The sequence below is a fragment of the Natator depressus genome, chromosome 3, assembly GCF_965152275.1.
Source record: "Natator depressus isolate rNatDep1 chromosome 3, rNatDep2.hap1, whole genome shotgun sequence".
Classification (NCBI taxonomy): domain Eukaryota; kingdom Metazoa; phylum Chordata; order Testudines; family Cheloniidae; genus Natator; species Natator depressus.
The window spans coordinates 14,334,634-14,347,642 of NC_134236.1; the positions used below are offsets into that span (position 1 = coordinate 14,334,634).

General features: G+C 41.2%; 1 protein-coding gene across 1 annotated transcript in view; it reads left to right on the forward strand.

Moving 5' to 3' along the window:
- The window catches only part of PKHD1 (PKHD1 ciliary IPT domain containing fibrocystin/polyductin), a 369,527-nt gene that overhangs the window by 263,079 nt on the left and 93,439 nt on the right, over nt 1-13,009 (forward strand). The window contains exons 54-58 of the mRNA XM_074947443.1: nt 1,683-1,770; nt 4,100-4,254; nt 9,188-9,340; nt 9,669-10,547; nt 12,179-12,347. Of these exons, the coding sequence (XP_074803544.1) occupies nt 1,683-1,770; nt 4,100-4,254; nt 9,188-9,340; nt 9,669-10,547; nt 12,179-12,347 (1,444 nt within the window). The remainder of the gene's footprint in view (nt 1-1,682; nt 1,771-4,099; nt 4,255-9,187; nt 9,341-9,668; nt 10,548-12,178; nt 12,348-13,009) is intronic.

Here is a 13,009-nt window from a genome sequence, read left to right on the forward strand (position 1 = left end):
AACTCAAAAATTAATTGTGATTAAAAAAATTAATCGTGATTAATCACACTTATAACAATAGAATACCAATTTAAATGTATTAAATATTTTGGATGTTTTTCTACATTTTCAATAGTGATTTCAATTACAACACAGAATACAAAGTGCCCAGTGCTCACTTTATATTATTATTTTTTATTACAAATATATGCACTCTACAAATGATAAACAAAAGAAGTAGTATTTTTCAATTCACCTCATACAAGTACTGTAGTGCAATCTCTTTATTGTGAAAGTGTAACTTACAAATGCAGATTTTTTTGGGGGTTATATAACTGCACTCAAAAACAAAACTGTGTAAAACTTTAGAGCCTACAAGTCCACTCAGTCCAACTTCTTATTCTGCTAGTCACTAAGACAAGCAAGTTTGTTTACACTTAGGGGAGATACTGCTGCTTGCTTCTTATTTACAATGTCACCTGAAAGTGAGAACAAGTGTTCGCATGGCACTTTTGTAGTTGGCGTTGCAAGGTATTTACATGTCAGATATGCTAAACATATGTATGCCCCTTCATGTTTCGGCCACCATTCCGGAAGACATGCTTCCATTCTGATGATGCTTGTTAAAAAATAATGTGTCAATTAAATTTGTGACTGAACTCCTTGGGGGGAGAATTGTATGTCTCCTGCTCTGTTTTACCTGACTCAGATGATGAAAATGAACATGCGTCAGTCCACACTGCTTTTGATCATTATCAAGCAGAACCCATCATCAGCATGAAAAGGTGTCCTCTGGAATGGTGGTTGAAGCATGAGGGGACATATGAATCTTTAGTGCATCTGGCATGTAAATATTGTGGAACACCAGCTACAACAGTGCCATGCGAATGCCTGTTCTCACTTTCAGGTGACATTGTAAACAAGAAGCAGGCTGCATTATCTCCTGCAGATTGTAACTAATCTTGTTTGTATGAGTGATTGTCTGACCAAGAAGTAGGACTGAGTGGCCTTGTAGGCTCTAAAGGTTTACATTGTTTTATTTTTGAATGCAGGTTTTTTTGTACATAATTCTACATTTGTAAGTTCAACTTTCATGATAAAGAGATTGCACTACAGTACTTGTATGAGGTAAATTGAAAAATATTTTTGTTTGTTTTTTACAGTGCAAATATTTATAATAAAAATAAATATAACGTGACCACTGTACACTTTGTATTCTGTGTTGTAATTGAAATTAATATATTTGAAAATGTAGTAAACATCCAAAAATATTTAAAATAAATGGTATTCTATTGTTGTTTAACAGCGCGATTAATCACGATTAATTTTTTTGATTGCTTGACAGCCCTCATATTTACTTATTTACTTAAGTTAAGATTTTGAAAGTCAGTTAGGTGTTTTGCTACATACCTTTAATTTCATGGGACTTCTGTGATGAAATTGTCTACTTGTCTTTGTAATCCACAACCTTATTTTACTAATTACCTATTTCTAGTCCTGAATATGGGCAGTATTCACTTTGAAATTCAAATGAATGTTCATGGGATTCTCTCAGGTCTAGTCCAGGTGTAAAATGTACTGAAATCTTCAAAACTTTTTTGAACACACTTGACAATTTTTTCCTTGCATTAAGCCATTAGCGCTCTAAGTTCAGCTGAAGTCTTGCTCCTTTCTTAGCTTTTGGCTTTATATCTCTGTTCCAGGGGTTTATGGGAAGGTGCAGATTCATAGTGCTTATCCTAGGAAATCCTGGACACGTCTTGGAAGTGACATTGCACCCGGCAATGAAAGGTGAGTTTTTGCCCAGATGTGCCTCCAGGTAATGAATTTGGCTTTCTGTGTTCACTTCTGATGTGGTCACGTCTAGAAGCCCCAACTGAAATAAGGGCCCATTGTGCTAGTGTCACAGATCCAGTTGGGCTCTCCCTTCTGGCCGCTCACCAGATTGCTGTGAAGGGAATCACAGCCTCTGGATCCCTGGGTGTTTTAAGCCTCCAGATTCTGAACAGAGCCCAGGCAGTGTCCCAGTCTTGGGTTCCCTAAGCACATTTGGAGTGCAGAGTTCTCTGTCTAATGCTCCCTCCTGAGAGCTGTGACCAGACAGCCCAGCTGTCCAGCCTCTGGAACCAGTGCTGGTTCCTGTGACTCCCCCTGTAACTTAAACACACCCTCTCCCAGAATCCCACTGAAGATGCAAGCCTTCTGGGACTCTCAGGAGGCACATGGTAGTTGTGACATATCATGCACACAGACACTTTGCACAGAGGTCTACAACTTCTGCTGCTCTTTACATAGAAATACACAGGTCCATACAAAAATAATAAACCCTATCTGCATTTCCCCTTACTGCAGCTCACCGTTCCCTTGGGAGTATGTGGGGGACCATCTGTATTCAGGAAGGCAGGGTCCAGCCCTCCCACCCCAGCCTCATCTGGTTTCTGCAGCAGCTTCCTTCACCATAAGCTAGTGAAAATGGCCAAAGAGAGAACAAAGAGAGCAACTTGTGTCCTGTATTACCTACCGGTCTCCTGTCAGGTGACTCCCTGGTCAGCCTCAGCAGGTGACCACAGGACAGATCATGGGTTGGAGAAAGAAGTGTTATCATCCCTGTTTTAGAGATGGGAAACAGAGGCACAAAGAGATTAAGTGACTTGTCCATGGTCATACAGGGAAAACATGGCACAGCAAGAAATTGAACTCGGATCTACCAAGTCTCAATCCAATGCCGTAACCACACATTTACATACTTTGTCTTTTACGTTTGCCTTTCTTTAGTGTAAAGCAGGTTAGTAAAGGCTGATACAGTGTATCAAAGTGGGTCATTTATGAAAGAGGATGCTGAGATCCAGGAAAAGTCATGGGTTTTCAGATAAGATTTGATGGAGATCCCTTACAGTGGATGCAGAGAAACTGTTCCTGATACTGGCCATGGTACAGGATTTATTACCCACTGAGGAGACACTATGAGGAAGGAAATCTTGTTATTTAGGCACATAGAGAATGCACCAGAGAACAGGCCTCAGTTACCATAGTGATGGTAGTGGTAAAAGAACTAAAGGTGGTCAGCAAACTTTTGTTTTGTTTTTCCCTCTGTCAAAAATTTCTATAAGAGCAAAAAAAAAAAACTTCTTTGAAATTTTTCAGATTGTGGTAATAGAACTATAACCTGATTTTTTTAAAATGTTTTTGACAATCAACACCCAAAAAAGATTCATATGAAAACCTAACATTGTTTTGGTTTTCAGAGAAAAATGTTCAGTTTTGGCATTTTTCGATGGAAGAAAAGGATGAGAGGAAGGATGATTCCAATGGTTAGGGCACTAGGATTTAGGGTTCACGTCTCTGCTCTGCCACAGACTGCCCGTGTGACCTGAGCAAGTCACTTAGCCTTTCTGTTCTTCAGTTCCCTGCCTGTTAAATGGAGATAAAATCATTTCTATACCTCACAGGGTTGTCACAGTAAAGTTTATGACGCTGTCAGATACTATGGTAATGGGGCCCTGTAAATACCTAAGGTAGATAAAACCCCAAAAGACATTCCCATTTCAACAAAAAAGCCATTTTCTGTCAAAAAATGACTTTTTCATATAAAATTTTTGAGCAGTTCTAATAAGAACCTAGATAGCCAGGAAGAAATAAGATTAGATTAGATACAGGAGATGGGCAAGTCAATGGAAGAACTTTAAGCTAGGGGAAGGGTTTTTATATTGAATAAACTGAGTTACAGTAGGTTTCTGAGTACTCTAGGCTGTATTTCAATTTCCAACCATGAGTCAGCAATGAGTCAGAGAAGAGCTGACAATTAAAAGGAGGAATTTCTTAATTAGTTAAGATGAGAGAAAATGAAAGCCTAGCTGTCTAGCTCAGTATTTCAGCAGATTAATGGCTGAGATGATGGCTAATGCAGGCTATGTTTCTCATCTGACTTTCTGTAGTCCACTTATCAAACTTCTTAGAAATGTATATGTTCACACATTAAAGGAGGTGGGTTTATGTAGCTCACTGGGTATTCTTTGCTAGTTTTGCCGTGACAAGATTATTGATCTCTTTCAGGAATTCCACGAACATAGTCTTTCTCATAGCTTAAACAGGATGTCACTTAACTTTTGTGGGGTTACAGGATTTGGGTGGAGGATGAAGTGGACTGGAGTCCTGGTGGAAACATTGTCATCAGTTCTTCCTCCTATGATGCTCACCAAGCTGAGGTAGTCACACTTGAAGAAATAAATGGTCACAGCATAAGATTCCAGGAACGTCTCCTCCACAGGCATATTGGTAAGAAATCTGTTATATATAACCTGCCTCCCCTTTATCCTTCTCCACATTCTTACTACTCATGGCGTGAGAGCCTTTGCTTCTGCAGCCGTGACATCTGGCCCAGACTTTCTGCATGGCTTTGCCTTAACTGCCCATTTTAGATCTCCCTGTGAACCTACATTCCCGACCCCCACTCCCTTCTTCATGCATCTTCATTTCTTTCTCTACATGCTGCTTCATGCTTGCCTTATGTAGCAGGTGGGAAGTTCAAAACTGCTCAGCTTGGGGAGTTTTACCATTAACTTCAGTGGGAGCAGAATTAGGCCAATAATGACTGTTTTTGAAAATCCCAGGTTCTTTGGGTGTATGTGTAATAGAGATGGTTGAAATAAAAATAGAAAAAAACCTGTGGTTTTAAGGGGAAAATATGTTGATTTCTTTTATTTGAAATGACAGGAAATTTGGACCACCACTGTAGTTAGTTTAAAAACAGGGTGAACATTTCACAAAAACTTCATTTAAAAAAAAATTTGAAATTAAATTTCAAACCTTGAAAAATTTAGATCAGTTCTAGAATGTTTACAAAAGACACGTATATGTTATATATATACACATATGTAAAATGTGTATCTACCTTCAGAGAGAAATGTATTGTTCATAGTTTACTTATATGTCATTTTGTTATAACATACAACCTACTCATATTATTAATTCTATAAAGCATTTTATAGTATATTTGTATAGATGCTATTTAAAATCAAGATCATAAGGATCTCAAGATTTGGCCCACTGATAATAAAGTCAATGGGACTCCTCCTAGTAGTAAGTTTTATGCCTGGCAATAAGTATTTGCAAATCTGGGCCCTTGGTTTTTACTTAGTCCTTACTCAGGCTAACTTCCATTCAAGTCAATAATAAATGAAATGGATCAGAACTATTTGTGAATGTTTCCAGGGAAACCTGTAGCATTATATCTACATCCATCTTCATCCTGAGCATTGCAGCAATATCTAAGTATTGTTTGGCAATAAGGGGTTAGTGTCAGAAGTAAGAAAGAATGAATAACTAAATAAATATAGTGGCATAGATAGATAGGAAATTCTTTCTATGTGTGATACCAAGGCATTCTGAGGGCTTGTCTACACTACCGCGCAGGGTTGATCTAAGATACGCAACTTCAGCTATGTGAATAGCATAGCTGAAGTCGATGTACTTAGATCTACTCACCACGGTGTCTTCACTGCGGTAAGTCGACAGCTGGCACTCTCCCGTCAACTCCCCTTGCGCTTCTTGTTCCGGTGGAGTACTGGAGTCAACGGGAGAGAGCTCAGCGGTCGATTTATCGCATCTATACTAGATGCGATAAATCGACCCCCGCTGCCCTCCAATCCGGTGGGTAGTGTAGACAAGCCCTGAGTGACTTATGCTTGACTTGGAGCCATTCACTGCCTTGGTTCAGCAGAGCTTGGATTTACTGTTTGCCCAAAGAAAGACTCATAGAATCATAGAATATCAGGGTTGGAAGGGACCCCAGAAGGTCATCTAGTCCAACCCCCTGCTCGAAGCAGGACCAATTCCCAGTTAAATCATCCCAGCCAGGGCTTTGTCAAGCCTGACCTTAAAAACCTCTAAGGAAGGAGATTCTACCACCTCCCTAGGTAACGCATTCCAGTGTTTCACCACCCTCTTAGTGAAAAAGTTTTTCCTAATATCCAATCTAAACCTCCCCCATTGCAACTTGAGACCATTACTCCTCGTTCTGTCATCTGCTACCATTGAGAACAGTCTAGAGCCATCCTCTTTGGAACCCCCTTTCAGGTAGTTGAAAGCAGCTATCAAATCCCCCCTCATTCTTCTCTTCTGCAGACTAAACAATCCCAGCTCCCTCAGCCTCTCCTCATAAGTCATGTGCTCTAGACCCCTAATCATTTTTGTTGCCCTTCGCTGGACTCTCTCCAATTTATCCACATCCTTCTTGTAGTGTGGGGCCCAAAACTGGACACAGTACTCCAGATGAGGCCTCACCAGTGTCGAATAGAGGGGAACGATCACATCCCTCGATCTGCTGGCTCTGCCCCTACTTATACATCCCAAAATGCCATTGGCCTTCTTGGCAACAAGGGCACACTGTTGACTCATATCCAGCTTCTCGTCCACTGTCACCCCTAGGTCCTTTTCCGCAGAACTGCTGCCTAGCCATTCGGTCCCTAGTCTGTAGCGGTGCATTGGATTCTTCCATCCTAAGTGCAGGACCCTGCACTTATCCTTATTGAACCTCATCAGATTTCTTTTGGCCCAATCCTCCAATTTGTCTAGGTCCTTCTGTATCCTATCCCTCCCCTCCAGCGTATCTACCACTCCTCCCAGTTTAGTATCATCTGCAAATTTGCTGAGAGTGCAATCCACACCATCCTCCAGATCATTTATGAAGATATTGAACAAAACCGGCCCCAGGACCGACCCCTGGGGCACTCCACTTGACACCGGCTGCCAACTAGACATGGAGCCATTTATCACTACCCGTTGAGCCCGACAATCTAGCCAGCTTTCTACCCACCTTATAGTGCATTCATCCAGCCCATACTTCTTTAACTTGCTGACAAGAATACTGTGGGAGACCGTGTCAAAAGCTTTGCTAAAGTCAAGAAACAATACATCCACTGCTTTCCCTTCATCCACAGAACCAGTAATCTCATCATAAAAGGCGATTAGATTAGTCAGGCATGACCTTCCCTTGGTGAATCCATGCTGACTGTTCCTGATCACTTTCCTCTCATGTAAGTGCTTCAGGATTGATTCTTTGAGGACCTGCTCCATGATTTTTCCAGGGACTGAGGTGAGGCTGACCGGCCTGTAGTTCCCAGGATCCTCCTTCTTCCCTTTTTTAAAGATTGGCACTACATTAGCCTTTTTCCAGTCATCCGGGACTTCCCCCGTTCGCCACGAGTTTTCAAAGATAATGGCCAAGGGCTCTGCAATCACAGCCGCCAATTCCTTCAGCACTCTCGGATGTAACTCGTCCGGCCCCATGGACTTGTGCACGTCCAGCTTTTCTAAATAGTCCCTAACCACCTCTATCTCCACAGAGGGCTGGCCATCTCTTCCCCATTCTGTGATGCCCAGCGCAGCAGTCTGGGAGCTGACCTTGTTAGTGAAAACAGAGGCAAAAAAAGCATTGAGTACATTAGCTTTTTCCACATCCTCTGTCACTAGGTTGCCTCCCTCATTCAGTAAGGGGCCCACACTTTCCTTGGCTTTCTTCTTGTTGCCAACATACCTGAAGAAACCCTTCTTGTTACTCTTGACATCTCTTGCTAGCTGCAGCTCCAGGTGCGATTTGGCCCTCCTTATATCTTTCCTACTCATCTCTTTTGTCTCACTTTTCAGGAAGGGATGGGTGTGAGGATCATGGGGTGGTTGGATGAGGGTAGTTTTTTGTGATAAGATGGAGTTTAGATAGCTATGATTTATCTTAGTAGGTGGCCAGATCTTTTTATTATAATGCTTATTATTTGGGCATTTTAAGATTTCTTCAGCCACATAAGTGCTTTCAAAAGAAATATAAATAAATAAATACCGAGACTTTCATCTCTAGTTTGCCATCCGTTCATCGGTGATCAAAAATCTCTGACATCAGGTTAACTTTTTCCTGTCTAGTGTTTTCCTGTCTAGTGTTTGGTGGATCTCAGTTAGTTTCATAGGGAGGCCAACCCATGCACAATTCTGAAGATTGATCTTTTATATACTTCTACTTCAGTATCAGGATATCCCTTGGAAATGGCCCATTCCCTGGTAGCAACAACCACTGCCCCCTGACAAATATTTTGCCAGTGGGGGCCTCCTCCGAGTTTTATACTTCCATAATTTGACACAAACTTTCCAATGAATGTGCACTAAATACTGTCAATGATAGCACCTCTGGTGTCACACAAAAATCTTCATCCAGTTTAGAATTACAGAGTATTGAAGGGAGGATGAAGAAAAAGGATAATGAACCATGGAACTCGTTTGTAGTTAACCCGTGCAGAGCCAAACTTCACTTTTGGCTGGATAGAATAAAAGACCCCATTGTTTCAATGCATTGCCGCATGTTTCATTTATAGTGAACCTCCGCTTGTGGGCTTGATGCTGCAATCCTTACACTAGGAGAAGTGACACTGAAGCCACTTCAGGTGGCTGTCTCTACAGAAGTAGGTGGGAGTTTTGTCATTGACTTTCATCCTTTGAGTTTTGCTGCAGTAAGCAATTAAGGTTCCATGAAACCATCATTGAAATTGCTAATTATAAGTCAAAGGAAGTTTGCCTGCGTAAGAAGATTGAGCAGGTCTTCTGCACTGGGGGGAATATCACCCAACAGAAACAAAGACTATACTCTATTTAAACCTTGTATTAAGGATTTGAGTGGAAATTAAGCATTGTTTAGGGCCTTATGTGGACCTTTTCTATTGGTGTGAATTTCCTCCTTAGAAAGACTGTTCTTAGAGCATTGTGTTGTACATGCAATCTCAGTACAAGGTTTTTATAGTAAATTGTTTTTTAACATCATCACCAGGCTGATCACTATGTAAATTCATAGCCCCAGGAAAGAGATCAGTTCTTTAGTGCACATACTAAGGTATGATGTCTCCAGCTGATATAATTCAAGAAAACAGAGTTGGAATCTGTCCATCAGTTTGGCATGTGGTGGTCCCAGTGAACAGGTTTAGCACTCGCCTTTACTGGGAACAAAAGGATGTTGGTAAAATACACTCTCATCCCAAATAGGGGCAAGCAGGCAGCCGGTTTTCTTTGTTGGTCCTTGCAGAGAGCCCCTGAGGAAAATCAAACCTGAAAGGCAGTGCAACTTCTGAGAGGAAGCCACACATCAGTTGTCAGATGAGACATCCCGAAAGGGTTGGTTACTGAAACATCCTAGACATTCATCCTGTTTTCCCTCCTTGAAATGCCACAGGGTGTTCCCATAGCCTAGAAGATGGCATACGTGTTCCGTTGGCTGCTGAGGTTGGGCTCCTAACACGCAACATACAGATTAAGTCCGACACGGCTTGCTCTGGGAGGCTTCTGGTGGGACGCTTCAGAAATACCAGTGGAATGGAATTTGAAGGTAGTTGAAACTCACCCACTCAGTCCCATTCATATCGGTCCATCGCAAATATCCTGTCCAGTCCAGATCAGGATGCTTTCAGGAGAAGGGGTTGTAACTTCTTTTATGGGTTGTACAATGTAGAGCACATAATGAGTGCTCAGCAAATAAGAAACATTAACAGTAAAAAATAAGTTTAAAACATTCAGATTTTAATAGCACTTGTTCTTGTTTTGCAAACACATGCCTGGTTTTGGTATTATATTAATTTTCTTATTGACAAAGGGGGTCATACAAGCCAATCTGCCTGTAATCACCCTTTCATCTCACTTCGTTTACCACATTCTAGGTGACCTTTGGCTCTCAAACATTGAAATTCTGAACTTTGGATCATCGCAGCTTCCTGCTATTGGCTTCAGTAACGTATCTTTGGGATCCGCAATTATCTCTTCCAGCATTCACCATAGCTGTGGGAGTGGCATTCAAGCAGTGACAAGCAGTGGAATCTCATTGCGTGACAATGTGGTGTTCAATACGGTTGGCCCTGGCATTGACTTGGAAGGCCAAACCCATTCTCTCATCAGGAACCTTATCATTCTCAGCAAGCAGCCAGAGGGGTTACCAAACTGGGTTGCTGGCATCAAAGTGAACAAAACAGATGGCTCTTACCTGCTTGGCAATGTTGTGGCAGGTTCGGAGCGTATAGCTTTCCACATCAGAGGTCAAGAATGCCTCCTAGCTGGAGAGTATTGTGCTGAAAATGTGGCTCATTCAAGCCTTCATGGTGTTCATTTATACAGAGGAGATGGGTTTCAAAGCTGCACCAAAATCACTGGTTTTCTGTCCTACAAGAATTACGACTATGGTGTCATGTTCCAGCTCGAAAGCAATGTAGTGATGGACAATATGATGCTAGTAGACAATGCTGTGGGTGTTCTGCCGGTGGTGTACAGCCCATCTGATAAGCAGCATCGTTTGGGAAAAAAATACATAGAATTTAGAAACTCTGTGATTATTGCAACAAGCTCAACTTTTGACTGCATTAAAGACAGGATCATGCCCCTTTCAGCTAATTTGACTTTCAGGGATCGAGCTCCATATTACCCTCAGAGAGGTCGCATTGGGATTCTGTGGCCTTCATTTACCTCTGAACCAAGCCAGTGGCCTGATAATCCATGGCACAAAATAAGAAATTATGCAGCAGTATCAGGAATCATGAAGCTACAAGGTTGGTCTTCCTTTTGCATTAACCCCAGTGTCCCAGTGAAAACCCATCTCGGGTAATTACATTCTGCCTACTTAAAATCCACCCTCCCAGGCAATCTGAAATGGTTAAAATGGGCGAAATCCTGACCCCATTGAAATCAATAGCAAAACTCCTATTGACTTCAGTGCAGCCAGGATATCACCTGGTATTCTGCAATTCCTGGTCAAACTGTTGTGCAGTGTTGCCATATGCTATTAAAAATCTTCCACATTCCACCCCAAAGAAATCTGTATTTCAGTGCTGGGTGAAATGATTTCTCAATTTGATCCATCTGTCTGATATATTGATATCTATGTCTAGATAAGGATGTAGCCCACAAAAGCTTATGCTCAAATTAATTTGTTAGTCTCTAAGGTGCCACAAGTACCCCTGTTCTTTTTGTAGATAAGGATGCCAAGTCAGTGAAGGGTTTTATAAAATTAGTTTACTATGTTCAAAGTTTGCAGTGCTTTGTGATCCTTTTTAATGAAAGCTGATAAATGTAGGCCCATTGTTGTTATAATAAATAATAATAATAATAACAAATGACTTTAGAGGAAGGCTGTAAAACCCTTGTTATAGACTATTACGCCCTTTCTTTCCTTGAGTCCTTGGTTTAAATGCAATGGACATGCCAAATGATATTTTATTATTTGCACTACTGTAGCAGCTGGATATGTTTCAGATCTGTCCAGCTTTGGTGCTTATGTCACCCCCATTATCATAGTATTTAAGCCTTTCACAGTCTTTAACCTGACAACACCCCTGTGAGGGAGGGATTATTAGGAACTGTTATCCTCATTTAGAGGTGGGGAAATGAGGCACAGAGAGACTAATTGACTTGCCCAAGGTCACACAGAAAGTCTGTGATAGTGGAGGGACTTGAACGTAGGTCTTTCCAGTCACATGTTAACCACAGGACCAGACTTTCTTCCAGGTCAGGGTTGAAATGTTTTATTGGAGTTGGTAGGGGTGACTACCTTCCCGTCTTCATTAATCCTGGCTCTGATTTAGTCTTTCACTTTCATGGGCATTAAAACTCACTTAAAAAGAAGAGAGAAACCACATTTTTGTAATACATTTTTGTAAATACATTTTTTAAATGCACTTCTTGTTTTTATTCAAAATAGCCCTTTACACATTCAAGGTACTCTACAGACATGAGTTAAGTAATACGCCTGACCACTCCATGTAGTAGGCAAGTTCAACAGAGAGCGGGATACTGACTGAGTACAGAGAGATGAAGTGACTTGCTTCAGTTCACACATCAGGTCCATGGCAGAGCCACGGCCGGGCTGTGTGTATATTAGAAAAGTTGCCCCAGTGCAACTAAATCAATTTAAAGTTGGTCTAGTGACACCAGCGCAAACCTCTCATGTAGACACTCTTAAGCTTGGTTAAACTGTAGTTCTGTTGATTTAGTTTATGCAAGATTTAAACTTATTTACATAAGGAGTTGCACTGATGTAAGTACACTGATTTTAAACTGGTTTACTTACTCCAGAGCAACATTTCTAATATAAACAAGGCCTTCCGATGCATGCCTCAGATTCCCATCCCTGAAGAAAATTCACCCTGCCTCTCCCAGTGTGATGTGTTTTTATCTTTGTCAGAAGTCACCTTTACTGGTTTTATGAAGAGTTGCTATAGTGACGACAGAGATGTCTGCATCATGTCAAATCCTGACAGTGTGGGCATAATGTACCCAATCACAGCAGAGAGGACAAGGATGTCACATGTCCATGAGCAGAATAAGTTCTACTTTCATACATTGGAAACAAGGTAGTGTGCTTTGTTCTTAATAAGTAGTCCCGTCCCTCCAGGTTTATAGTGAATATGCAGTACTAATTACATGACTCGTCATATCTTTATCTATCTATACCTCACTACAAAATCTACACTTTCTATTACTGGTTACATCTATCTTCAAAGAGATTCATTCTTTCATTAGGAGTGATGGGATGAGAATTTAAGCTAAAGATGGGCCTAACCCAAAACCTAGATTCAGTACCTCCGGACTTAGGAGATGTAGGGTTTTCAGAACCTGAACTCAGGTGCAGATCTGAGTGTTCTAAAATAACCTAATTTCTACAGTGGGTTGAAATCAAAATTTTGGATACAACTATTTTTTTTTTGGTCTATCTGTCCGTCTGCTCTTTATACAGTTTCTGTCTGGGACTAGACATGGAAGAGCCTGGACCTTTCACATGGTTGTTTTTCCCTATTGAAATTTGAAGACGTAGAGTTTGGATTGTTCATTAGATGTTTCTCCAAATGAAGCCTTCTGGAGTTCTCCTATTGCTAGCATCCGTGTAACAAAAGTAGCTTCAGGTAGTCAGTGTCTTTATTTTCTGTCTACATAGCTGACTCCTCAACCCCAGGCCTCAGGACATGTCAGGAGCTCCAGCAAAAAGCCCTGAGGTGGCTAAAGTGTCCTTTTTGTA